The sequence below is a fragment of the Macrobrachium rosenbergii genome, chromosome 20, assembly GCF_040412425.1.
Source record: "Macrobrachium rosenbergii isolate ZJJX-2024 chromosome 20, ASM4041242v1, whole genome shotgun sequence".
Lineage (NCBI taxonomy): Eukaryota > Metazoa > Arthropoda > Malacostraca > Decapoda > Palaemonidae > Macrobrachium > Macrobrachium rosenbergii.
In genome coordinates this window covers 21,175,876-21,200,112 of record NC_089760.1, presented here as the reverse complement: position 1 = coordinate 21,200,112, position 24,237 = coordinate 21,175,876, and the positions used below count along the sequence as shown (strand labels likewise).

Genomic DNA, 24,237 nt, shown 5'->3' with positions numbered 1-24,237 from the left:
TATTTAGTTTTATATCCTATTTATAGATAAAGTCCAGATACATATACAGTTATAATAAGACTCATTACAGTTTCTTAAAACAGCCTTAACTCTTACATGGGCTTTCTTTTATTATTTAGTAGTACAGTAGTTCTTGATCACCCACACACATCTCTTGCATGCTAACATAAGAAACCCGTTGAATTTATTAGGTCAAAATCTTTTAACTCGTAGACAAAATGTGAGACCTTTTCTTTGTTCTTGCCAAACCAATCAAGCGTATATTGGGCTGCCAAACTGTTACAGGAAATGCACAAGAAATGAGATTACTAATTTTCTTTTCAACCAGTTGAGGCATACATTGGACAGGTCACAGGGTGTAGCTTTCTTTTAGACTTATGTTCCATGGCGTGGTGCTTTATGTTATAGAAATACTTTGTCAGTATTACTGTAGAGTTTTGTATGAATTTTGTGTGGCTAGTTTATTGTCACCATGAATTGTTGTAATGGATTTTTGCTTGTTTTATGTTGAGTAATGCCCTTTTTAACATTCATTATTGATGGAAAATTTATTTCTTCCACAGCTATGGCAGGCAATATCATTCCAGCCATTGCCACCACAAATGCTATTATTGCAGGGTTAATTGTACTAGAATCTATGAAAATCTTACAAGGACGTCTAAATGAATGCAAAACAGTAAGTAAATAAAGTTCATTGTGCTGGGATATTTTTGGTTTGCAATTTTTGTAGTCATGTAGCTTTCTCAAATTTTTTGAGCCTTAAGATATTACTGTTATATGTTGAATATTTTTCACATAGGAGTATGCCTCTTTGTATACTGTTCTATCCATGGTTATTAAAACTCCTTTGGGGCTACCACTTAGTGTGCTCTGGGCAGATTATTCTAGATGGTTCTAAAGGTTCTTTGCAATGCCCCTTAAGCTGTAGCTACTAAATTTTTGTCCTTTTATTTTTTATGTTTATTTTGGTCTTTTCCTACATTGCTCTTCACTTACCTCCAATTTCCATTTTTTTCTTCTTATTTCAAGAATTAATTCTGTGGGCAAGTCTTACGAGACAAGAAATGTAATTTGTTCTTTCCATGAAGTAATATATAATAAAAATATTACTAAGACCTGTGACTTTGGTACTTAGAAGACAGGCAGAGGCTAAGAATTTATGTAGACAGCACTCTTGCCTCAAGGATGGTTTAAATAGCACATTATTACCTAGCCATTAACCCTTAAACGCCGAGCCTCTATTTACAAAAGCGTCTGCCGTATGCTGGCGGTGTTCGGGAGTTAGCGCCAAAGCGGAAAAAAAGATTTTTTCAAAAAATCACAGCACACTTAGTTTTAAAGGTTAAGAGTTCATTTTTGGCTCCTTTTTTTTGTCATTGCCTTAAGTTTAGTATGCAACCATCAGAAATGAAAAAAATATCATCATATATAAATATTGAAATATATGACAGCACGAAAAAAAATTTCTTATATAATTGTATACAAATCGCGCTGTGAGCAAAACAGTTAAAACTAATGAGTTATTTTTATTTTCTTTGTATTGTACACTAAATTGCGATGATTTTGGTATATAACAAATTGTAAAACGATCAAAGCAACACAGAGAAAATATTATCACAAAATGATGCATGAATTCGTAACGCGCGGACGTAAAAAAAAAGTTGTTTTCAAAAATTAACCATAAATCGAAATATTGTGCTAGAGACTTCCCGTTTGTTGCAAAATGAAGCTAATTGATTGAATATTACTAGACAAGTGTTTTAGCTTAAAATTGCAGTTTTCGACCATTTCGGTCGAGTTAAAGTTGATCGAAGGTCGAATTTTTTCTATTCATTGTGATTTATATGAAAATATTTCAAAAGTGATAAAAGCTACAACCATGAGTTATTTTTTGTTGTATTCTACATGAAATTGCACACATTTTCATATATAAAACTTTATGTAACGACTAATATAAAACGGTGCAAACATTACGACAAAGTGACGAAAGAATTTCTGAGATGTTCGGCCGAGTTACCGCGCGCGGATGTAAGGATTTTTTTTTTTTTTTTTTTTTTTTTTTTTTTTTTTTTTTCCCAAAATTCACCATAAATCGAAATATTGTGCTAGAGACTTCCAATTTGTTGCAAAATGAAGGTAAATGATTGAATATTACTAGGATGTAAGAGTTTTAGCTTACAATTACGTTTTTCGACCATTTCGGTCGAGTCAAAGTTGACCGAAGGTTGAAATTTTGGCACTTATCGTGATTTATATGAAAATATTTCAAAACTGATAAAAGCTACAACTATGGGTTGTTTTTTGTTGTATTTTACATGAAATTGTGCACATTTTCATATATAAACCTTTATGTAACGGCTAATATAAAATAGTGCAAAAATTACGACAAAATGACAAAAGAATTTCTGAAATTTTCGGCTGAGTTACTGCGCGGACGTAAGGGAAAAGTTTTTTCAAAAATTCACCATAAATCGAAATATTGTGCTAGAGACTTCCAATTTGTTGCAAAATGAAGGTAAATAATTGAATATTACTAGAATGTAAGAGCTTTAGCTTACAATTGCATTTTTCGACCATTTCGGTCGAGTCAAAGTTGACCAAAGGTTGAAATTTTTTGTAGTCGACGTACGGTACGTCCACTAGTCACCCGACAGACAATTTTAGTCGACTTACGATACGTCCAGTCGGCGTTTAAGGGTTAATAGCATCATGGTTCAGTCAGTAACTGAAAGTAACTTACATGTGGATTATTTTACTATATTTTACACTGCCTCAAACCTAATTCGTGTTCAGTGTACAGTATTAACATTGTCTTGAGGAAAACAGATACCTGGTCCTTGTCAGTAGGTTTCCAGTACTGTATTTTGTAGAAAAATGGAGCTGTCATGTTTCATAAACATATTAGATGAAAAATACTGAACCAAAAATGAGAATCATCCTAATTCTACCAACCAGACTCTAAAATAATAAGGCTCTAATCTTGATACTCTGGAAAGCATACTGTATACTGCATGCATAAGTGAAATCTAAACCTCATCATTAATAAACATAAATCCTCTAAATAAACTGTCTCAGTGGTCTGGTTAAACTACTTGATAACAATTTATGATATTATTATTAATATATGATACAAATACCTTTTTTAGATGTGGATTTTTCTGAAAATCATTGATTTCAGAACATAGATTTCTCTCTCCATTACCTCAGAAAAAAAAAACCTACCAAAATTGACTTGCAAATATAAAACAGAAGTCGTATTTCATTTCTTTATATATATAAATTGGTTAAAACATTATGGATTAGTAATACAGTACAGTAGTTTCAGGTTCTATAAGGTTGGAAAGGCTGACTATAGACAAATGCATCACAATGTAATCTTTGTTGCCTCAGGAAGGTAGAAGAGGTGCCATTAGTATTTTTTATTTATACTTTTACAGTAACATTGATCAATTTATTGCAATTAACAATATATCATGCAGATTGGTTTGAAACCATCATGAAATGCCTTGCTTCTGTATGATGACTCCCAGCCATTCAAGCTTATCCTAAACATGAAGGAAAGAGCACACTGCATATACTCGGACCTCTTGCAAGAAGCTCTTCTGTGCAATATGGCAGTGTTATCATTGTCTGTGTTCCTCTCCCAGCATTTAACATTTTGGATTTATTGTTCTTTATACCATAAACTTCTTTGTTTTCATTCATCATTGATTTATTAATATGCTATATATTGGTTTCTAGTGAATTTTGTTTTACACCATATTTCTTAGATTTTACTAGGCAGAGCTGATGGTGTTTATTGCTGACACTTAACGTGTGCCCTTTCATCATTTTTATTATTTATTTGATGTATGATTTTGTAATTTTCATTTAATACAAATTTCAGTTAATACAAAACTATGCCCACCAATTTTGAGTGCTGCAAAGAAAGATTCCACAATGCATGCCAGCTAACTCCACTGGGTCCATGACACCATGTTATTCAGTCTGTGCACCTTGATTTCACGATGTGCTTTATTCTCCCCAGAACACCAAGAGTTTTACACTTTCGTGTTGTGCCTTTCATTGGCTAGCATTATTAGTACATTTTCATCTTGCTTCACTTTTGTAATATTCAATAGCATTTTGTTACTTTTCTGTTGGCAACTAACTCACTGCTATGGTGTTACAGTGAGTAGCCAGTTGCCCTTCTGTTTGCTAGTGGTTTGCTGATTTTTTACATTTGTCATTGAATTTTTAATGAGTTCCGTGAATTTCAGTGAAGTCAAAGATTTCATTGAATTTTTAATGAGTTACGTGAATTTCAGTGAAGTCAAAGATTTCATTGAATTTTTAATGAGTTCCCTGAATTTCAGTGGTCAAAGATTTTTTTTTTTTTTCGTTGTACTGAGTTTTATTAATATCATATTCATGTAAATGTAATTTAGGATTTTCGGTTGCTAAGTGAATATGCCGATTAGTGTAACTTTAACCCTTGCCTTGTTATTGGGGTTGAATGTTTGCTCACTTATGTGTGCTTCATGTTTGCTCAGCCACAGTAATGGTTACCATTTGTTCGCACTGTTCTGGCTTAGTTAGTTGTGTGTTGTATTCATGAATTAGTTTGGCATTAATTGTGTTCATCATAATGTCCCAGCATACTTGTGTGGGTAAGGACGGCAATTCCTGTAGCACTTTATTTACAGTGCCCTTCATGTAGGGGCCAGCAATGTTTGCTTCATCTAACCTGCAAGGCATATTGGCTGCTCCTCCTGTTTTTCAGTGAAGTAGTTATTGTATCCACTAGTGTCTGCCTCTCCCAAAGGTCTCCCTTCTGTCTGCGGGAAGGATTTTCCTCTCGTCACATGGTGCACTTGCTGCATCTTTTTATGTCACTCATTCGAACCTCCTCGCCTTTCTCCCTTCCCCCCAGCTTCCTGCCCAGGCTCAGCATCATCCTTGATGCCAGTTCACTTTGCTGCTTATGATTTCTAGTTAGGACTAGGAAGAAGGGTGCACCTGTGCTTCAGGACTAGTTCTTTGCATTTAAGTCATCTGTACAGGAGTAAGTTGTGGCTTCACATGCTGATACAGGTGGCTGGTCCTTTAGAATCCAGGGCTGCTCTTCACAGGCTTTTTATAGCAACTATCACCGAGGAAGCCCATGTCTCTTTGGACCTTTCTTTGACAGATGTACAGCCTTGGAAATGGACAAAAGAACACTTCTGTAGGAGAGTCTCACCCTCATCCAGCTCGCCTTGTGCTGGGGACAGCCACGGCTAATCACCTGGTCCTCTCTCCAATACTCGCATCCGTGTTGAATGCATGTTTTATGTGCTGGTTATAGGTAATGTCATGACAAAGAGGGACATGGTCTTGCGGAACTTCTTTGGTCTTTTGTGTACTACAGAGCTTTGCTTGGTGTATGTTGTGGATCTCATGGCTCCTGATCTTTTGGGAGGCCGTTGTGCACATATTCAGGGACAAGTAGAACTTCCAGCACTCTCCAAGCAGCCATCATTAACTTTGTTGCCTCAGCTTCCTCATCATTTACTGCCTGTTCCACTTCTTCACTACGTCTCCATATTGTCAGTGATCTTCATCTATCTAGTACCAAAGGTCTACAGTTACTGACAGCTGGCTTTTTGTCACCCAGAGGTCACTACCTAATTCCCCTTGTCAGTCTTATAGCTCCAGGTCACCACTTTGTCCTGTAGGCTGTTGGAATTCTAACTTCAGGTCCCTTGCCAGGGGAGGCTGTATATGAAGTCCTGTTGTCTCTTATGCCCTCTCCTTCCTGGGTCAGAGGCTGCCTTCAGAGGAGATGGAGGGCCTAAGAGTGTACTTTGATTACTGCTTACTGTTCCTCGACTAGTGGTTCCCCCTTGCTTAGAGGGTTTACAAACTCTGCTAATATTTGCATTAGATGCCCTTCTGCTTCGTCTGCAACCCTTGTTGTGGCAATAAGTTTCACGTGTCTCCTAGCAAGACTTGGGCTAATGCTATGCCTTCCCCTGCTGCTACTTGTTCTTGGGACAAGAGGCATAAATCTTTTTTAGACTTCCATTCCTCAGGTGTTCATTCAACTTCATAATGGCATATCTTTATATAAATCAACCAATAAGTTTTAATTAGGATAGTATCCATAAAGTAATGACAGCTTCTTTTATTAATTTTTCTTGGTAGGTTAAATAATGGCTAAGTGTATTTTGAATAATTTTATTTTTCTTCTTTGTCTACTACTAACAGGTGTACTTGAACAGACGTCCAAATCCAAGAAAACGCCTTTTGGTTCCCTGTGTCCTAGATAAGCCAAATAAAAAATGCTATGTATGCTCAGAGAAGCCAGAAGTTTGTGTTCGATTGAATGTTGAAAAGACAACAGTCAAAACACTGGAAGAGAGAATACTCAAAGCAGCATTAAATATGGTTGCTCCAGATGTTGAGATATCAGATGGCAAAGGCACCATATTAATTTCTTCAGAAGAAGGCGAGACTGAAGAGAATAATGATAAGCTTTTGAAGGTAAGTTGGACGTTTAAATATTGTGAAACCACAGATGTACCATTTCTTAATTAACAGAAGCAGTTTATAAAAAACAGTAGGAACTCTGGTATATGAATATTATAGGGAGAAAATTTATTGTCAGAGCTCAAAAGTTTTGAAGTTCTTATCCAAATATAATTAAATCTCTTACGATTTAGGTGTCATTTGTTTTCAGGACTTTGGTATCATGGATGGCACTCGCTTGAATTGTGATGATTTTTTGCAAAATTATACTCTTACAATCAACATTGTCCATAGGTGAGTAACACAAGTGCATCATATGCTTGTATAGTGGTATTTTCCTCTACATTTACTTCCTGGAGCAATTTTTTTTTAGTATAAAAATACGACATACAATAGTTGTACAGTTTATTACTTTATGGTAAACCATAGCTTCGTGCCTTGCTTGTGAAACAATTACTTCAGATTTATAGTTAATTTTTTTTGCATTAAATACAAGTCACCACTAAAACTTTTCAATTTGATGTGATGGTATGTTCACTTTGGGGACAAGAGGTCCCCCTTGTTAAGGCACCCCCTCCCCCCCGCACATTAGTTGAAAGCTTGTCGTGCATTTTTATGCCATTAAGGCATCTTTATCTCATTTCACTGGAATTTCATTCCATTTCCCCTAAGTTGTCTGTTACCATTTCCTGCTTATTTGCATTGCATAAGAATTGCTTGCACCTTTCTCATCCAGTACTGTATTCTGTATTTTTCCTGCTATTTTTTTTTATGTGCTGTATACTGTATTTGTTATCTTAGCTTGAAACTTGCCATTCTTTTAAACAAACAGTATGTTCTCTTATGCAACTCCATTTATCTTTTTTTTTTCACTTGCACGTTCTTGGGCCTACGAAACGTTTGTTTGGCAGCCTCTGATTGCCTGGTACTGGGAGGTAGGCGACTCGCTCTCTGTCTCAATTTTACATCTGTGGCTCAGAAAACTAGCAATATGTGTATATTTTTTCATTTATCTCACATTTTGCACAAAGTAGGAAATTTTTTATTGTACCATGGGATGCAATTGTAATTGTACAACTAAATCATGATTTCCTAAAATCAATAAGATAAAACACAAAGGAATTACAAGGAGTAAAAGTGAAGAGAGAAGCATTTAATTCTTTATACCTGTTTTTACCAATCAGATTTTGCATCATTCAAGCGATCAAGATAAAATAAAACTTGTGTTTTCATACAGTAAATTCACCCTGAATATGCTGGTGCTTTCAGATTTTAGATGCTTGTGATATGTGAAGAGAAAATGAGGAATATGTCTTATATTTTGTTGTATCCGTTCTTGACTCAATTTGGCAGTAGTGCAAGAGACGGTGATCTGCAAACAGCAAGAGCTTTGAGGCTCCGATGACAGTTGCCAATTAGTGATATGAGAAGTTTGACATTTCGACAGTATTTACCATATTATGTCATTATATTTTCTGTAAATATTTTCTGTAAATAAATGCATAGAATTCCCATGATGACTGTTGTACTTTTTCACTCCAATATCATTTTGTCCGTATGTCTGAACATACCTGATAAGAAAAAATTAATAATCAGATTGATGCATCTGGATGTGTTGGTTTCAATTTAGTCTAGGTGAGAAATTTGCATATTGTAGGCTACATGATAAATAACAGGCCTACATAATTATCAAATGTAACATGTATATAAAGGAATAAACATTTGGTGTAAGAGTAGCTCAAACAAATTCTGGAAAAAGACAGAATTTTATATTTGTTACAACGCCAATAGATTTTATGGCAAGATTACTTTCGTTCAGTGAATAAACATATAAAAACCGTAAGCTTTTGGTGTTATTGACCAGAGAAACAAGCAGCCATAATAATAATGAACGCATAATTATGTAGGCCTCTTATTTATCATGTAGCCTACAGTATGCAAATTTCCCACCTAGACTAAATTGAAGCCAACACATCCAAATGCATCCATCTGATTTTTTTTTTTTTTTTTTTTTTTTCCATATTAGATATGTTCAGACATATATGATATTGGAGTGAAAATGTTCTACAGTCATATTGGGAATTCTAAGCTTTCATTTACAGAAACTGTAATTACATAATAATAGAGTAAATATTGATGAAACTGCAAACTCCTAATATCGCTAATTCGCAACTGTCAACGGCTGAGAGGACGAACGCAGTGTCTTTCAGACCACCATCTCTTGGTAAAATGAGTCAAGTACAGATGCAACATAATAAGATATTCTTCATTTTCTCTTCACATAAGGCACGCATCTAAAATCTGAAAGCACCAGCATATTCAGTGAATTTATTGTATGAAAACACAAGTTTTATCTTAATTGCATGAATGATGCAAAATCTGATAAGTAAAAACACATATAAAGAATTAAATGCTTCTCTCTTCAGTTTTACTCGTAATTCCTTTGTGTTTTATCTTATTGATTTCAGGAAATCATGATTTAGTACAATACCAAATCCTATGATATGACCAAAACTTTCCTGTCTTGTGCAAAACGTGAGGTAAATGAAGAAATATAAAGTTGCTAGTTTTCTGAGCTACCGACATAAAAACGAGAGCTGTCTACCTCCTGGTACCAGCCAATCAGAGGCTGCCAAACAAACGTCTCGTAGGCCCAAGAATCTACCCTAAGTGAACCAGCTATAGTGTATGATGTCACCCTTCAGCTGAAGAAATGCTCAGGTCTTTGTTGTGGACAATGCTAAATGTTTGACACCTGTTGAGATAAACCACTGATATATTTCTTTGCTTTAATTTCACCTTGCAAAGCCATTATGCTTGAATTTCATCTGGCAAAAGCACTGAATGGCTGGAAGTGTCCCAATGTTTGGCTAGAGAAGTAATTATTACACTTGGCAAGATGTCCAATCTGTTGTGTTTCTGTAGATTTCTCCTGTGTTTCAGTGGCACATGAGCCCCACCAAAGCACAGGGTACCCCAGTAAGTGTAGCTACAGATTGTATAATGCTAAATGTAAGATTGCACTCATCACAAGAATAACTTGGTGACTGAGGGCAGTTAAGTGTGCAAATTTCAGTCGACTCACACCAGAGTACTTAATATTTACTCATCTCCCAAACTCCATCAGCATACATAAAGTAATTGGCCAAGGAGAGAGATTATTAGAACAGAATTCTTCCCCTCAGGTTTTGGCTGTTGAATGTGGCCTTTCACATATACAAGTGTTAAGAGTAGTGTGGACAAGTAGATTTTAGGAGGTTAGTTAGTTATAAGATTACAGTACTTTAGATTATAGCTATTGTACCCTTTGAAGCAAAGTTGTAGGTTCGTATAAACAAATGGTTTTTGCGTACAAGGAGATTTCAAGTTTGAGGTAGTTAAATGTATTAAATGCACAAAGCTAAACAGCTACTAATTTTCAATCTTTATCGTACAAAAGTGAAAAATTAGAAGAAGGAGCAGAGTTTGAAGTACTTGGCAACCCAGATGAACTGAAGAAGGCACAAGAGGAACAAGCAAAGAAGAATGCTGAAGAGGCAGCTAAAATTTCAAATGATGCAGGTATGGGCATCATTGTATTACATCAGAGTTCATATTTAGTGTGATGAACTTTGGTTTTCTAGAAATATAAATTTTTTTCTAGAAATTTAAGTTTTAGGATTAAGAAGATATTTGTTTTATTTAAATATATACAAATATCCTCTATTGAATTAGAAATTATATTCATGAAATATTACACATTTTTTATTTAATTATAAGTTTGTTGTTCTTTTAGCTTGGCATGGATTTTGGCCAAATGCTTTCAATACTTTCTGATTCAAATGAGAAAGAAAGCCGTTAATGTCACCAGTACAGAATATTAACAAGGGGAACTTATGTATCCAGTACTACCATTGTGAAGAAAAAGTTTTATATGTGAAAGGTTAAATTAAGTGCATTATTCAGCTTTATTCTAGTACAAAACTACAAGTCCTTTGTGAAGGTCAGCATAAAATAAAACAGGCAATTATGAAATTGTATAATTTATATGGCTGTTATAATTGTTTTTATACATAAATATCCAGTTTATTAAACAATATAGTTTTTCCTGTCCAATTTCTGTAAGTTACATAATTACCATGCCTAATCTTAGTATGTCATTCTTGATTAACAATTACATATATATATCTTTCTTGATTAACTATTTCATAGTGTTTTCAGCCACTGACTAATTTTGTTTGTGCACATTCAACAATTCACTTAGAGTGAGGTTTTATTTTTTTAACATTTTAGTATTGGTCAGTTGCCTCCCTAACAAACTGTGTGACATAAAGATGCCAGTATTGGAGTACGAAATGGTTAAGCAGTGTAGATAAAACCTCCATCCCAAAGAACAAGCATCGAGTGTATCATTTTTAGATATCAAATTATCGTATTTAATACTGTTAATAAAATAACTGAGCTTAAATTAATGGGAAATTAGCTTTTGTTCAATTAATTGATATCAGTATTACAAAGCATGTGAAATTTGATCACCAAGAAGTTTTTGGCTTTTGCCGTTTGTTTTTGTGTTGTAGATTAATAGTAAAAACTTTTTCATTAATAGGTAAACCACTTTTAAGTAGAGCTTTGGTCATATAGTTTTTTTTTTATTTTTATGAATGTGTTTCTTAATATTTGGAAATCATTGGATTAAATAGGAGCATTTTTAAAATCCCTTCCCACATTATTCACGAAAAATAAAAAACTTTCAGGAGCTGGAGCCTCTACGATGGTCATGGACGATGAAAATGACTTGGTATGTCTTGATGATGATGAACCCAAGAAAAGAAGAGCAGATGATGAAGGAACACAACCTGTCAAGAAAATGCGAGTGGATCCAACAGATGATGTTGTAGTGCTTTAAAAATAGAACTGTCTGGTGTTGTGGACACTTTATCTCCTCTGTAGTGTACTTTTAAGTGCACTGCTTTACTTCCCTTGTGTATCCCTACAGTACAAAGAAATTTCTGACTTTTTTTTTTTTAATATATCAGTTTTTATTTATGTTACTTTTGAGTTCTCTTAGTAATCCATTGTGTCAGGTAAAAAATGCTTTGTAAATGTAGTGCTAAAACAAGGCTGCAACTTTTCTCTTCATATAGTTAAGAATCCAGTATGGTCTTATTTTTGTATAGCATTAAAGTTAAATATTTTTAAGACTTTAATTTGATGCTTGCACAATTTCTAATTTAGTTTTGAAAGGAAATGATTGGCACTGTGAAGGATGCCCTAAACCTTCCTTGTTAGTATTTATCCATTTTTTTCTTTTAGAAATTCTACAGGGTGGTTGAAAAGTAAAAAGTAACTCCCTATTTTTAAATTCATATTGTTTATTTCATGACTATAAATTTTACAAGAAATGAATGAGAAAATATATAGCATGGAGTTTCATTTAAAATTTGATAGGTACCAGCATTCGCTACCAGCTTCTCAAGCCGCCCAGGTACCACATCAATGGATTCCACCAGGAACTGTTGTGGGATGGAAGACAAAACTTCTTGTATTCACCTTTCAAGTTCTTACGAAGTAGTTGGTTTCGTACAGTAGGCTTGCTCCTTTAACCAACCCCAAAGAAGAAAGTCGCAAGGTGTTAAGTCAGGGCTTCTGGCTGGCCACTCATGCAGACCAAGATGACCCATCCATCTCCCAGGGAAGTGGGCATTCATGAACAAGAGCAAAATGTTGAGGAGCACCATCTTGCATTAAAATCAACATTAAAATCAAATCTTCAATATGCTCCCAATTACTGATAACTAGTCAGATTTCATCTTGCAGCATGGTGAGGTACCTTCTGGCTTTCATGGTATCGCGAAGGATGAAGGGACCCACAATACTGTCCACATCGCAAAGGATGAAGGTACCCACAATACTGTCCATATTGCGGAGGATGAAGGGACCCACAATATTGTCCAAAATCATTTTACACCATACTGTTACCTTAGGCCAATTCTGCATTTTTTTTTTGAGATAACACGAGGATGTTCTCCTGCCAGTAGTGGCAGTTGAGACGATTCACAAACCCACCGATGTGGAAAATACTGTACCGTTTCTTCACTCCAAAGGATATTTTTAAAGATCAGACCAATCTTCATACCAAGCCAACATCACCTCCCCATACTCCATACAAATGTCAGTGTCTTCAGCAGTGTGTGCTTGAGAGTAGTGTGACTTCCAAACATGCCATTTAAGCTCCTCCTTGAGCACAGTTCATACACAGTGAAAGGAAAGCCCACTTTCCATTGCTGCTTGTCGAATTGGACTTTATGGGTTATGATTAAACATTTCTTGAACAACTTGCACTAACCCCAGTAAGGGGCTACGAGGGGTAGTGCCATCAGTGCACCTCATGTGGTGTAGCTGCAACCCATCTCATTCCTTTTACTGTACCTCCATTCATATTTGCTTTCCTCCTGCTACACTTATCAGACCTTTTACTGTCAATTTCCATTTCAGTGCTGAATGACCTCATAGGTCGCAGTGCTTGGCCATTGTCCTAAATTCTGTATTTTATTCAATTCAATCAATATTCACCTTGCACTCCCTCTGGATCACTGGAATTGGAAGGGCACCGCTTCTTTTGAGTATCATGTACAGATCCTGTAGCCATGAGTTTTGCATGACAATTCTTGATCATCTTTGTGTCAACTTCAGCATATCTTCATTTAACCCTTAAACGGCGAGCCTCTATTTACAAAAACGTCTCCCGTATGCCGGCGGCGTTTGGGAGTTAGCGCCGAAGCGGAAAAAAAAGTTTTTTTCAAAAAATCACAGCACGCTTAGTTTTTAAGATTAAGAGTTCATTTTTGGCTCCTTTTTTTTGTCATTGCCTGAAGTTTAGTATGCAACCATCAGAAATGAAAAAAATAACATATAAAAATATTGAAATATATGACAGCGCAAAAAAAATTCATATATAATTTTATACAAATCGCGCTGTGAGCAAAACGGTTAAAGCTAACGGATTTTTTTTTTCTTTGTATTGTACACTAAATTGCGATGATTTTGGCATATAACAAATTGTAAAACAATCAAAGCAACACAGAAAATATCACAATATGATGCATGAATCCGTAACGCGCGGACGTAAAAAAATGTTTTAAAAAATTCACCATAAATCGAAATATTGTGCTAGAGACTTCCCGTTTGTTGAAAAATGAAGCTAATTGATTGAATATTACTAGACTGTAAGTGTTTTAGCTTACAATTGCAGTTTTCAACCATTTCAGTCGAGTTAAAGTTGACCGAAGGTGGAATTTTTTCTATCGTAATTTATATGAAAATATTTCAAAACTGATAAAAGCTACTACCATGAGTTATTTTCTGTTGTATTCTACATGAAATTCTACATGAAATTGTGCACATTTTCATATATAAAAGTTTATGTAACAACTAATATAAAACGGTGCAAACATTACGACAACGTGACGAAAGAATTTCAGAGATGTTCAGCCGAGTTACCGCGCGGACGTAAGGAAAATGTTTTTTTCAAAAATTCACCATAAATCGAAATATTGTGCTAGAGACTTCCAATTTATTGCAGAATAAAGGTAAATGATTGAATATTACTAGAATGTAACAGTTTTAGCTTACAATAGCGTTTTTTGACCATTTTGGTCGAGTTAAAGTTGACCAAAGGTTGAAATTTTGGCAGTTGTGATTTATGTGAAAATATTTCAAAAGTGATAAAAGCTACAACCATGAATTATTTTGTTGTATTCTACATGAAATTGCGTACATTTTCATATATAAAAGTTTATGTAACGACTAATGTAAAACGATGCAAACATTACGACAACGTGACGAAAGAATTTCAGAGATGTTCGGCCGAGTTACCGCGCACAGACGTAAGGAAAGTTTTTTTTTTTTTTTCAGAAATTCACCATAAATCGAAATATTGTGCTAGAGACTTCCAGTTTGTTGCAAAATGAAGGTACATGATTGAATATTACTAGAATGTAAGAGTTTTAGCTTATAATTGCGTTTTTTTACCATTTTGGTAGAGTTAAAGTTGACCGAAGGTTGAAATTTTGGCAGTTATCGTGATTTATATGAAAATATATCAAAACTGATAAAAGCTACAACCATGAGTTATTTTCTGTTGTATTCTACATGAAATTGCACACATTTCCATATATAAAACTTTATGTAACGACTAATATAAAACGGTGCAAACATTACGACAACGTGACGAAAGAATTTCTGGCGCGGACGTAAGGAAAAAGTTTTCAAAAATTCATCTTAAATCGAAATATTGTGCTAGAGACTTCCAATTTGTTGCAAAATGAAGGTAAATGATTGAATATTACTAGAATGTAAGAGGTTTAGCTTACAATTGCGTTTTTTTACCATTTCGGTCGAGTCAGAGTTGACCAAAGGTTGAAATTTTGGCAGTTATCGAGATTTATATGAAAATATTTCCAAACTGATAAAAGCTACAACCATGGGTTGTATTTTTTTGTATTTTACATGAAATTGCGCACATTTTCATATATAAAACTTTACGTAACGGCTAATATAAAACTGCAAAAATTACGACAAAATGACGAAAGAATTTCTGAAATTTTCGACCGAGTTAACCGCTCGGACGTAAGGAAAAAGTTTTTTTCAAAAATTCACCATAAATCGAAATATTGTGCTAGAGACTTCCAATTTGTTGCAAAATGAAGGTAAATGATTGAATATTACTTGAATGTAAGAGTTTTAGCTTACAATTGCGTTTTTCTACCATTTCGGTCGAGTCAGAGTTGACCAAAGGTTGAAATTTTTTGTAGTCGACGTACGGTACGTCCACTTGGCATCCAACAGACAATTTTAGTCGACGTATGATACGTCCAGTAGGCGTTTAAGGGTTAATGGTCCTCCACTATCTTTGCACTTTAACAGCTCTCCAAACTTCGTAACGTGCTGCTAGCTGGGCACGCTCCTGCAGGGTAAGACATCCAGCCATGTTGGTAGGGCTTCCAAGGGCTTCCAAATTTCAAACCAAACGATGCAAAAATAAAAAATTTTAATCCCATTCATAACGGAAAATACACAAAAAATTATAAAAATATTACAATACATAAACTTTACAATTGCCCTGTAGGATAACTTTATGAATTCAAAAGCTGTCATGCTGAGAAATTGGCAGAAAAATGATTCAGAATAGAAAAACCACCATCATACTGCAGTGGTTCTGTAATTTTCAATGTCAGTTGCACTGGGTCCTTCAAGCTTCATAGTTTGATTTGTAAACTAGCAGATAATTCAGGGGCATTGTCTTTGTTTTTTCCATTAAATTAGTCTGGATAGGTATTAAAGTCTAGATAGTCTCTCAATATCCACAGAATGCAAGTAACAATCTAAAGTGAATTAATTTAAGTCAAGGTAATGAAAAAATTATGAAGCAGGAAAAGGTGGACTGGTTTGTTGACCAATAACATGACTAGCGGGGGCCCTAACAGATTTTACAAGTTATTGAATTATTGTGCAACAAGATTTATCATGAGAGATGCTAACACAATTTAGCAGATTTGATGAAATGGATGTGCCTTTTCAGATATGGCAAAACTGAATACAGATCAGATATGTCTTAGTAAGTTCCTGCCAAACCTGACTATATCATGCAGTTTTCTATGAACAGGGCAGAGAGGTAGTGGGGTGTGTTGGTGAGGCATCTCAGAATGTCACTGTGTACAATGGTGATACATCTAATGGCCTCTCGGGTAGTCCAACATAACTACCTAGCACAAGTCGTCTTAGGGCTCAAAGGCACTGCAAGACTTCATGTGAGGTAACAAGTAGGAATGCTGTTAAATATATTACTTTTGAAATTGTTTCCACAGTCATTCTGCATATACCCTTGAGGTATGTTGCCATCCTGTGATTTGGGTGATTTATAAAAATCTCTAGCACAGGAATAGTAATAGTGAGGGAAATGGGAGATTTCTTTTATTCACAACACTACTTTAATAAGCCTGGAGTAGAGCCTTCTACGGGGCATCTCGAGTAAGGAGTTTGGGTTATGAAAAGATGGTGTACTTCAGGGTGGTGATGAGTTTAGTTTAAAGGCACTGACAAGAATGGTTATGCAAGGCATGATGCACAACTTTTAAGAAAATAAAACATATCTTCCTGCATTAAACTCTTGAGCTCGGTTATCTTCCTGCATTAAACTCTTGAGCTTAGTTCTTAAGAATGTGAGCCTATTTTCTTAGCTACTGAAGAAGGAATGTAAGCCTATTTTCTTAACTACTAAAGAAGGATCACTGATGTTCACTTTCAAAAATGGATAAAGGAGAAAGGGACAAATTAACTTTCCATGTTGCAATTTTTTTTTTTATAAAATGCTTGCAAGATTTTATTAGTACTTGTGTTCTATCAGAGAACTGCAGATTATCTTTAATTTATGGAATAGCATCACAAGCACACTTTAAGGCTATTTAAGTAAATTTTTTCTGTGCATAAATGTCATTATATAAGTCTGTCCAAGGCAAAATTCTGACTGACATTGCTTCAGTCTGCCACTCCCAACCATTTAGGAGAATTTCTTGAGGGGAAGTTTTAATTAAAATTGGGAGTTGAGTACTAACACTTGAATATGGAAGACCAGATGTATTTTGTATTTTTCCTAGGTATTTAAACCATTGCATTTTTATAATTATCCTTCAGCAAGAGCTGGCGCGGTCATTGAACTACGTAGTTAACCGATGGTAAAAGGGGGCGAGTTAGGAAGGCCTCTTGCTCACTCAATAATGCTAGCCACTTTTCCTTAAGCTGCAGGGACCAGGCTGGGTGGTTGTAGTGGGTTTTAGCCATATAAAAGTGCCTTGATTCATATTGTACCAGGAAAAATACAAATTACTTAAAAAATTTATTTGTTCCAACAGAAATACAAACCATTGACATATAAAAGGAGGCTTACTCATTAGGTGATAGGTAGTCCTTGTTAACTGATTGTAGTTTAACACCAACTAGAAAAGTCATGCTCCTGGTTGCACTTACAATCAGGATGCCTTGACTCCTGTAACACCCTTCCAGTTTGGTGAAAAGGTTGGTCAGAGCATTAGGCTCTGGGCCAGAGTAGCCTTCATTATGGGAATGTACTTAAGTGAAAAAGGACCTTTGGGAACCATGAAATGCCCCGTAGGCTTTCAAAGCAGAAGGCAGCTACTCCTGGTTAAACTAAAAAATTGGTTCAGCAAGTACTTTTCTACAGCTAAGTGCAAGTCCTACAGCGCAGCCTGCCTGGATGTATGTCTCTCAGTAAGGGTGAATAAGGAGTCCATGACTGCTATACTGGCATTCTGACCAGTGTTCATGAGGGTCAGCAGTACTGAATGCCACTCAACTATTGGCTATGAGTAGCAGCAGCCTGAGTTAGTTTGAAAAGAGAAATCAACACTTGATTACCTGCGGATGAAAAAAAAAAAAATTAGTGGTAATTATAGAACCCAATTATAGCTTCCATTATTACTTCCAGGGAATGGGATGAGAAAATAGAACAGTGTAACATTCTGTTCAGTCAGAAGCTACGAGATCAAGCATAGGAAAAAATACCCAGCCCAAGCTATAAAAGCTGCCATTTGAGGGAGTAAGGATTACAACATATCAAACAGACCCCAACCACAGAGCTCGTCTGCCAGCAAGATCCACATTGGCAGGCAGCCCAATTATGTGGCAAATCATCCATTGATGCATCTTCAGATGTGGCTGTGCAGAGAAAGAGCAAAGCTTTCCTCTCTGCTCGGCAAGGTGCGCCTATCTTTGTAGTGTAACAAAAATAGTACCAAGTAACGATCAACTTTTCTTGGAACCATGTAGGGTAGCAATGCTTCCAACATTCCAAGAATACTTGACTTGCAGATAAATCGAGCCTTAGCACCATTAAAAACCCCAACAATTCAGGAGGAGGGAGAATTCATAGAACTCCTAGAGTTTGCCATCCTACATACATAACCAGGTACTTGTCTGCTAATTAGGTGCAGAATTAAAATTTTATCTATTGCCCAATATGTCAGAAGCAAGTAGGATAAGTAGGACTCCTCCTGGAGCAGGAGCCCAATAGAAATTCATTGACCAGCTTGTATACAGTAAACATAGCAGAGCTAAGTCTAGACAACATTCAGGAGAGAACCTAATAACCACATGTAGAGATGTCTGGCTTGAAACCGTTTTCAAGTTACGGTCCTGTGGCAGACAAAATAGGAAAATGTGGTATTCTGAGAGAGGTAATTGCATTTCTCGGAGCTGCCTAAGCATGAATATGACTAATTCACAACATGTGCCATTCCATCTAAAGAGTAATGTAGCACACCTTAGCTAGGGATCAGATACCAAACTCCAGTCTCAGTGATCCTCCTACTCAAGAGGGGGGCACCTGTGAAAACTTTGACTGGTCCCTTGCAACTACTAATGCCTTTCTCCATCTCATCTGTAAACCTTGCCAGCAAGGCTTTAGATCTTGGAGAATCTAAAGGGGATGCTAAGATGGCAAGATGAGCAACCCTCTGAAATATGAAAGCTGTATTAATGGGACGAATACTGTAACCTTCCCTGCCCATTCTTCTCTTACCCTATCTGTTATAGCAGGAGGAAGGAAGGTTGGTTAAGTTTTACTTCCCTTTCTGAAGGAGAAAGGGCTGGAATATTGGTCTGGGTTTGGGGAAGTTTATTTCTTCCCAACTCAAGAACCTGAAGGTCTAACCACACCCTTAGGTTTGGCTGCAGATCACTTCGCTACCACTAAAGGTTCATAGAATATTAGGCGTTGGAATAGAGAATGTAAGCATCCTGCTTCTCTTTTCACCACTGACTCCAAGTTACCTCTTAAAGAGGTATTGTGGAGAATGAAGGGTGTGGCAGCAAAGATGGGGAGGAATGGGGAATCTGTGATTCTTTCCTGCCCTTAGTTCATGTCTGACTTCCCTTCATGCAGTAACCAAGATGCTAAGATCGTTTCTGTTGTTATGGAGCCACAATTGATGCCACAAAGGCATCCTGCATGATTGTAAGAAGTTGTCCACTAGATTGCTAGATAACATTGGCAAGTTACCTGGTCCACCACCCTACAGGCAAACCACCCACAGCCATTAGAACACCTAGAAGAGTCGTCCGGTAAGTTTCATGACAGAATGGCGATAGTTGCTTCCTAAAGATCATTAGGCTCACCAAGAGCTTAACAGTCTACATACTAATACTGATGCAGGGGCACAGATAGGATTAAAGAACCTCCAAAGGTATAAATTCCCTACAGTAAGAGTTGACTTCCTACAAAGACAAATTGATATCAATACAGCCTCAAGTTCTTCCTTGGGAGTGAGTGTACAAGAACAGCTTAGTCAATTCCGATATTTTAAAAAGATTACAAACCACCTCTCAAAATCATTGTTCATGAACCTGTAGATTGTCTTGCAATAATGATTCAGGTTAACACAATCTGATGAAATCATGGTAGAAATTTACTTCCATTTGATTGGTCGAAACATAAAGCAAAACTGTTTGTGTGTAACATCAGAGGATTGTAGCGCAACCATCCTGTATGTCTGTGCATGGTAAAGCCTATATACACTGACAAGAGGTGGTGTGGTAGCTACCTGATCTTTTGGGAAAAACTTCAGCTAAGACCACTTGCCAGAGTGGTACAAGAATAAGCCACAATTGTGTAATAACCATCTTGGTCTGAGTGTTACCCAATTGCATGTGGACCAATCTCTCAGCACTCAAGTACTGCAAACAGAAGTCTGCTGTATGCACCAACAACTTAACAACAGGTGGCAGCATTAGCTCAACTGCATTTGCCTAGAAAGGCATGGGATATAGTCAAGGTACATGCTTGAGGTTCAAGGTGACTTAGACTCTCCCTCCACTTGAGAATTAGTGAAATGTGGTTCATGACATCCTTAGACTTTCTCCAAGCTGTTCTTCCAAAAAGAAGAGTCTCGCAAATTTTCCGCTTCCTCGCTTGTTCCCGATCTCGTTGAATCAGCTGCACCTCTCATTGGAAAAGGCAGGAGAGAACCAGCAGTTTTGCTGTCTGAACAGAATTCAGACAAACTGCTGCCCCACTGCTCTTATACTTGGTCACAACCAAGGGGAGAATAAGAACATGCACCACCTTTCTTGTGCACTATACTCTTGCACTGAAGGTGGAAGAGATCAAAGTAGTGCTCCCTCGAGAGACTGCTCAGATTGCAACCACTCTGGGAAGCTTCTTCTCAAGTGAGGTGTTGGTGACCTATGCCCCACCCTCCAGAAGGAAAGCACAGCAAATAACTTGTCATGTTGCTAGACTGTGCATAGTCTGGAGATCATGCATACACAGAATGAACAGATTGTGCAAGCCCACCCTGGTGCAATGCCTCAGAGATGCAAGGAGTGGGTCTACCCTGAGCTATATAACACACCTGGTTGACAGACTTAGTAAGGTAAGAGCAAGGATGTACAGATTCATTTCATTGAGTTCAAAGGCACACCAGGGAATAGGTAGGGAGCAGTCTTCAAAGTGGGCATGCATGAAAGAAAAACCACTTCCATTCACTTGCAACGAAGTAGAGTGCAAGAGAGAACTTACTTCTTTTTACAGGAGGCCGTAGACTTCCACTTGCCTCCTTGTCTCTGAGCAGTAGTAATGAATCAGGGGATAAGGAGAAGACAACAATCTTGAAGATGATGACAATGATGGAGGTGGTAAAGAGGAAGGTTTCTACCTTTTCTCCTGGACACTGTCTTCTATTGAAGGAGTTGTTTGGAACAAGAGATGTGGAAACATCTGCCAGAGGTTAAGTTACTGGAAGAGCTACTGCAACTAGAGAGTTCCCTTCCTTTATGCTGGCTAAGCTAAGCCACAGTTCCTACAACAACAACTGCTAAGCATCACATAATTCCTCATTTCCTGGCAAGATGAAATGTAAGGGTTTTGTTACATCTTGGTTGAAAGAAAAGAAGTGAAGGGGTCCAGTAGCAATTGTAGACAAGAGGCCAAAGGGATGCTGCAAACACCCTTTAGTAACAGAGTACCATGTGAAGTGCACTGATGGCACTACCCCTCAACAGAGTTTCAATTCTTGTGCTCCATTTCATTTTCTGATTTCCATCTTTCTTTCAAAAAACTCTGTTCCACTTCACTGTCTTACAATCTGAAGGGCCAGAAGTGCCCCAGCACTTGGCTTAATCACCTAAACTTCATGATTTGCTCATTCCGTTGAAACCAGAGAACAGAGAGAGTAATTCCAATGCAGCTTAAGAATCAGTCTCAAGAGACAATCCTTTTCTCTTTTCTCTAAGAGGTGATGAAGGCAAGGAGAAAATAGAGTTGAAGTAAATTATGAAATTTAGGCTATAAAACCCAGCACTGGGGCTCTTTTGGCCATTCAGTGTTTTCAAGAGTGTGGGAACATGTATACAAATTTCAAGGCAAACTGAAAACCAATTGATCCAGATTTACAGTAACTACCTAATTTTCTTTAAAAGCATTAGATCACCATAAAAAATCTTTGGCAATTACCCCACTCAAGACTTGCCATTCGGTTAGGCAATTCCTCTCGATTAAAAAAAAAAAAAAAAAACTTGATTAAAAAAAACCTCTATTAAAAAAATAATAAAAAAAAAAAGTAAAAATATGTTAATGACAGGAGTTGAATATCTGAACCTGTCTTCCATTTCCACGGCATTAAATGCCTGTGGATGACACATGCCTTCTTCCTTGCTGAATACCACTTTTATGGTGTTTCTATGAGGGGGTAATGTGTTCAATATTTCCACCTGGAGAATGATTTTAGAAGTCACATGAGTTTCACTACCTGCTGTGACTAGAATGCCTTAACTCTAGTTTTTGATGTTCCAGGGCAGGATACTGCTGATCTATACACAGTCCCATTTTTATGCAGCAGTGTGCCATGTAAAAGTTGCACCTTTTCTTGTGATAACATTCATGACATCCCTTTGTTTTGGGGCACCACGAAAAAATGAGAATATTAGGTCATGAAGGGAAGAAATATAAACTTCTTGAAATATTAAATATCAGTTTGACCAAGGAATTAGCATTCCCCAATATTGACACAGCAAGGGTAAGTCAGCTTAACCTGCCTGTTAGATCAAAGACCAAATGAACATGGAATCATCTATCTGTAATATAGCAGAACTTTGAAGAATGTGTGAATGTTCATGCTGTGTATTTGTATAAAATATCATTGAATATCTGCACTTCTTTAATAGCAGTTATAAAGGCCGGATAAGATGAAAATTAATAAAATAAGAGAATGAAGTAATACAGTGATGAAAAAAGTATAGAGGGATGTTCCAGGAGAACATCCCCTGCCACCCCCTTCCTTTTCATGAAGCCTGTCACGCAGCCAACAGAAAATTGTCCAGTGAAACCATATGACTTCAACATTCCTCTCAACAGAGTACGCTAGGGGATGTGATAAGAGTATAAAGATACAGGTGGCTGACAGCTTTTGTTGGGTACAGACTTGTCAGAATACATAAAATCTAAGTGCATATTCATAGGCCTAATTATGAACTGAAATTGAACCAAGAACAAAGATTTAAGATGCATAAACTAGGCCTATACTGCTGTAAGGCAGCTGAAACATGGCCATTAAAAGAAAATAGAAATTTTCCAAATAGACAGTATGGGGAGAAATATATTACAAATCAGACTCGGTGTAATGTGCTGAAAAATGAAGAGTGTAGTCTCAAAACAGAGATAAGATTGGTCTCATTTTGATATCTGCCAACTGAAATTAATTATAATTCTTACTAATGAGTAAGTAGGCAGTCCCCAGTTTACGACAGGTCTGGCTTACAACGTTCTGAGGTTACGACGCTTTTCAAGTATATTCATCAGAAATTATTTCCCGGTTTACAACGCATGTTCCGGGGTTACGACGTGTCGTACGCCGATCTGACAGAAGAAATATGGCTCCAAAACGGCACAATGATCAAAATTTTGAGGTTTTTTTGATGAACAACTCAATAAAAATGCAGTTTACATCGTTTTCAATACACCCAATGCATTAAAAGTAAGGTTTTCTTAGGTTTTTGACGATTTTTTGGTTCATGACGATTTTTGGTTTACGACGCGGCGTAAAAATGGAACTGTCGTAAACCGGGGACTGCCTGTACTATAATTTGTGACTAGGAAGCCTAGCTACTTTTTGTTCAGCTGTGCCGAGTGTTGTTCAGTTAGTGAATATTTTTTTGCCAGTGTTAAACAAGAGGATAAAACCACTGAAATTTTAAGTCTTGGAAGAGAAACTCCACAATCTTATAAACCCCACCTCTATTTGTCCAGACTAAGGATGTAACCTTGAACAATATATCAATTTGGCCAGATGTGCTACAAAATACTAGTTTACAGTTGTCAAGCAAACTTGTCACTGTTTAGCCTTAGAGGGCCCTATGAACTGCATCATAACCACCATCTTCCATGTATCCAAGGCATTAGCAACCATGGCCCTCCAGTATTTCCTACTTCTTGTTATTTGCATAACTTTTGAATGGAGTTATTTTTACCCAGCATCAACAATTCAAAACTCCTAAAATAAAGTTAGAACTAGTGTGCCAAATTTAAAATATGAGTCTCTGGTACAAAATGGTTCCAGCAGCTAAAGAACGTAGGTCAATAAAGTATACATCCATAGTTACCAAGACCTCCCTGTCCGTGGTGCATTTACCTAATACTTTATCTCAGATTCCATGGCCATTTTGTTTAGCTTCTGGAATGTACCTGTCAGCATTTGTATC

The 24,237-nt window shown here is 36.7% G+C and overlaps 2 protein-coding genes across 6 annotated transcripts in view; one reads left to right on the top strand and one right to left on the bottom strand.

The window, feature by feature from the left end:
* Uba2 (Ubiquitin-like activating enzyme 2) overlaps nucleotides 1-11,663 on the top strand; it is a 43,363-nt gene extending 31,700 nt beyond the window's left edge. For all 4 annotated transcript variants that reach the window (XM_067122174.1, XM_067122171.1, XM_067122172.1 and 1 more), the window contains exons 9-13: nucleotides 564-676; nucleotides 6,229-6,504; nucleotides 6,701-6,783; nucleotides 9,929-10,050; nucleotides 11,223-11,663. In XM_067122174.1, coding sequence (XP_066978275.1) covers nucleotides 564-676; nucleotides 6,229-6,504; nucleotides 6,701-6,783; nucleotides 9,929-10,050; nucleotides 11,223-11,374 — 746 coding nt within the window. In that variant the 3' untranslated portion in view covers nucleotides 11,375-11,663. The remainder of the gene's footprint in view (nucleotides 1-563; nucleotides 677-6,228; nucleotides 6,505-6,700; nucleotides 6,784-9,928; nucleotides 10,051-11,222) is intronic.
* Nucleotides 11,664-15,381: 3,718 nt separating this feature from the next.
* LOC136849137 (sperm-specific protein PHI-2B/PHI-3-like) overlaps nucleotides 15,382-24,237 on the bottom strand; it is a 79,890-nt gene continuing 71,034 nt past the window's right edge. The window contains exon 5 of one of the 2 annotated variants that reach the window (XM_067122181.1): nucleotides 15,382-15,477. In XM_067122181.1, the coding sequence (XP_066978282.1) occupies nucleotides 15,418-15,477 (60 nt within the window). In that variant the 3' untranslated portion in view covers nucleotides 15,382-15,417. Of the gene's footprint in view, nucleotides 15,478-17,871; nucleotides 17,902-24,237 lie in introns of those variants that run through there. The other variant, XM_067122182.1, reaches the window with a different exon arrangement.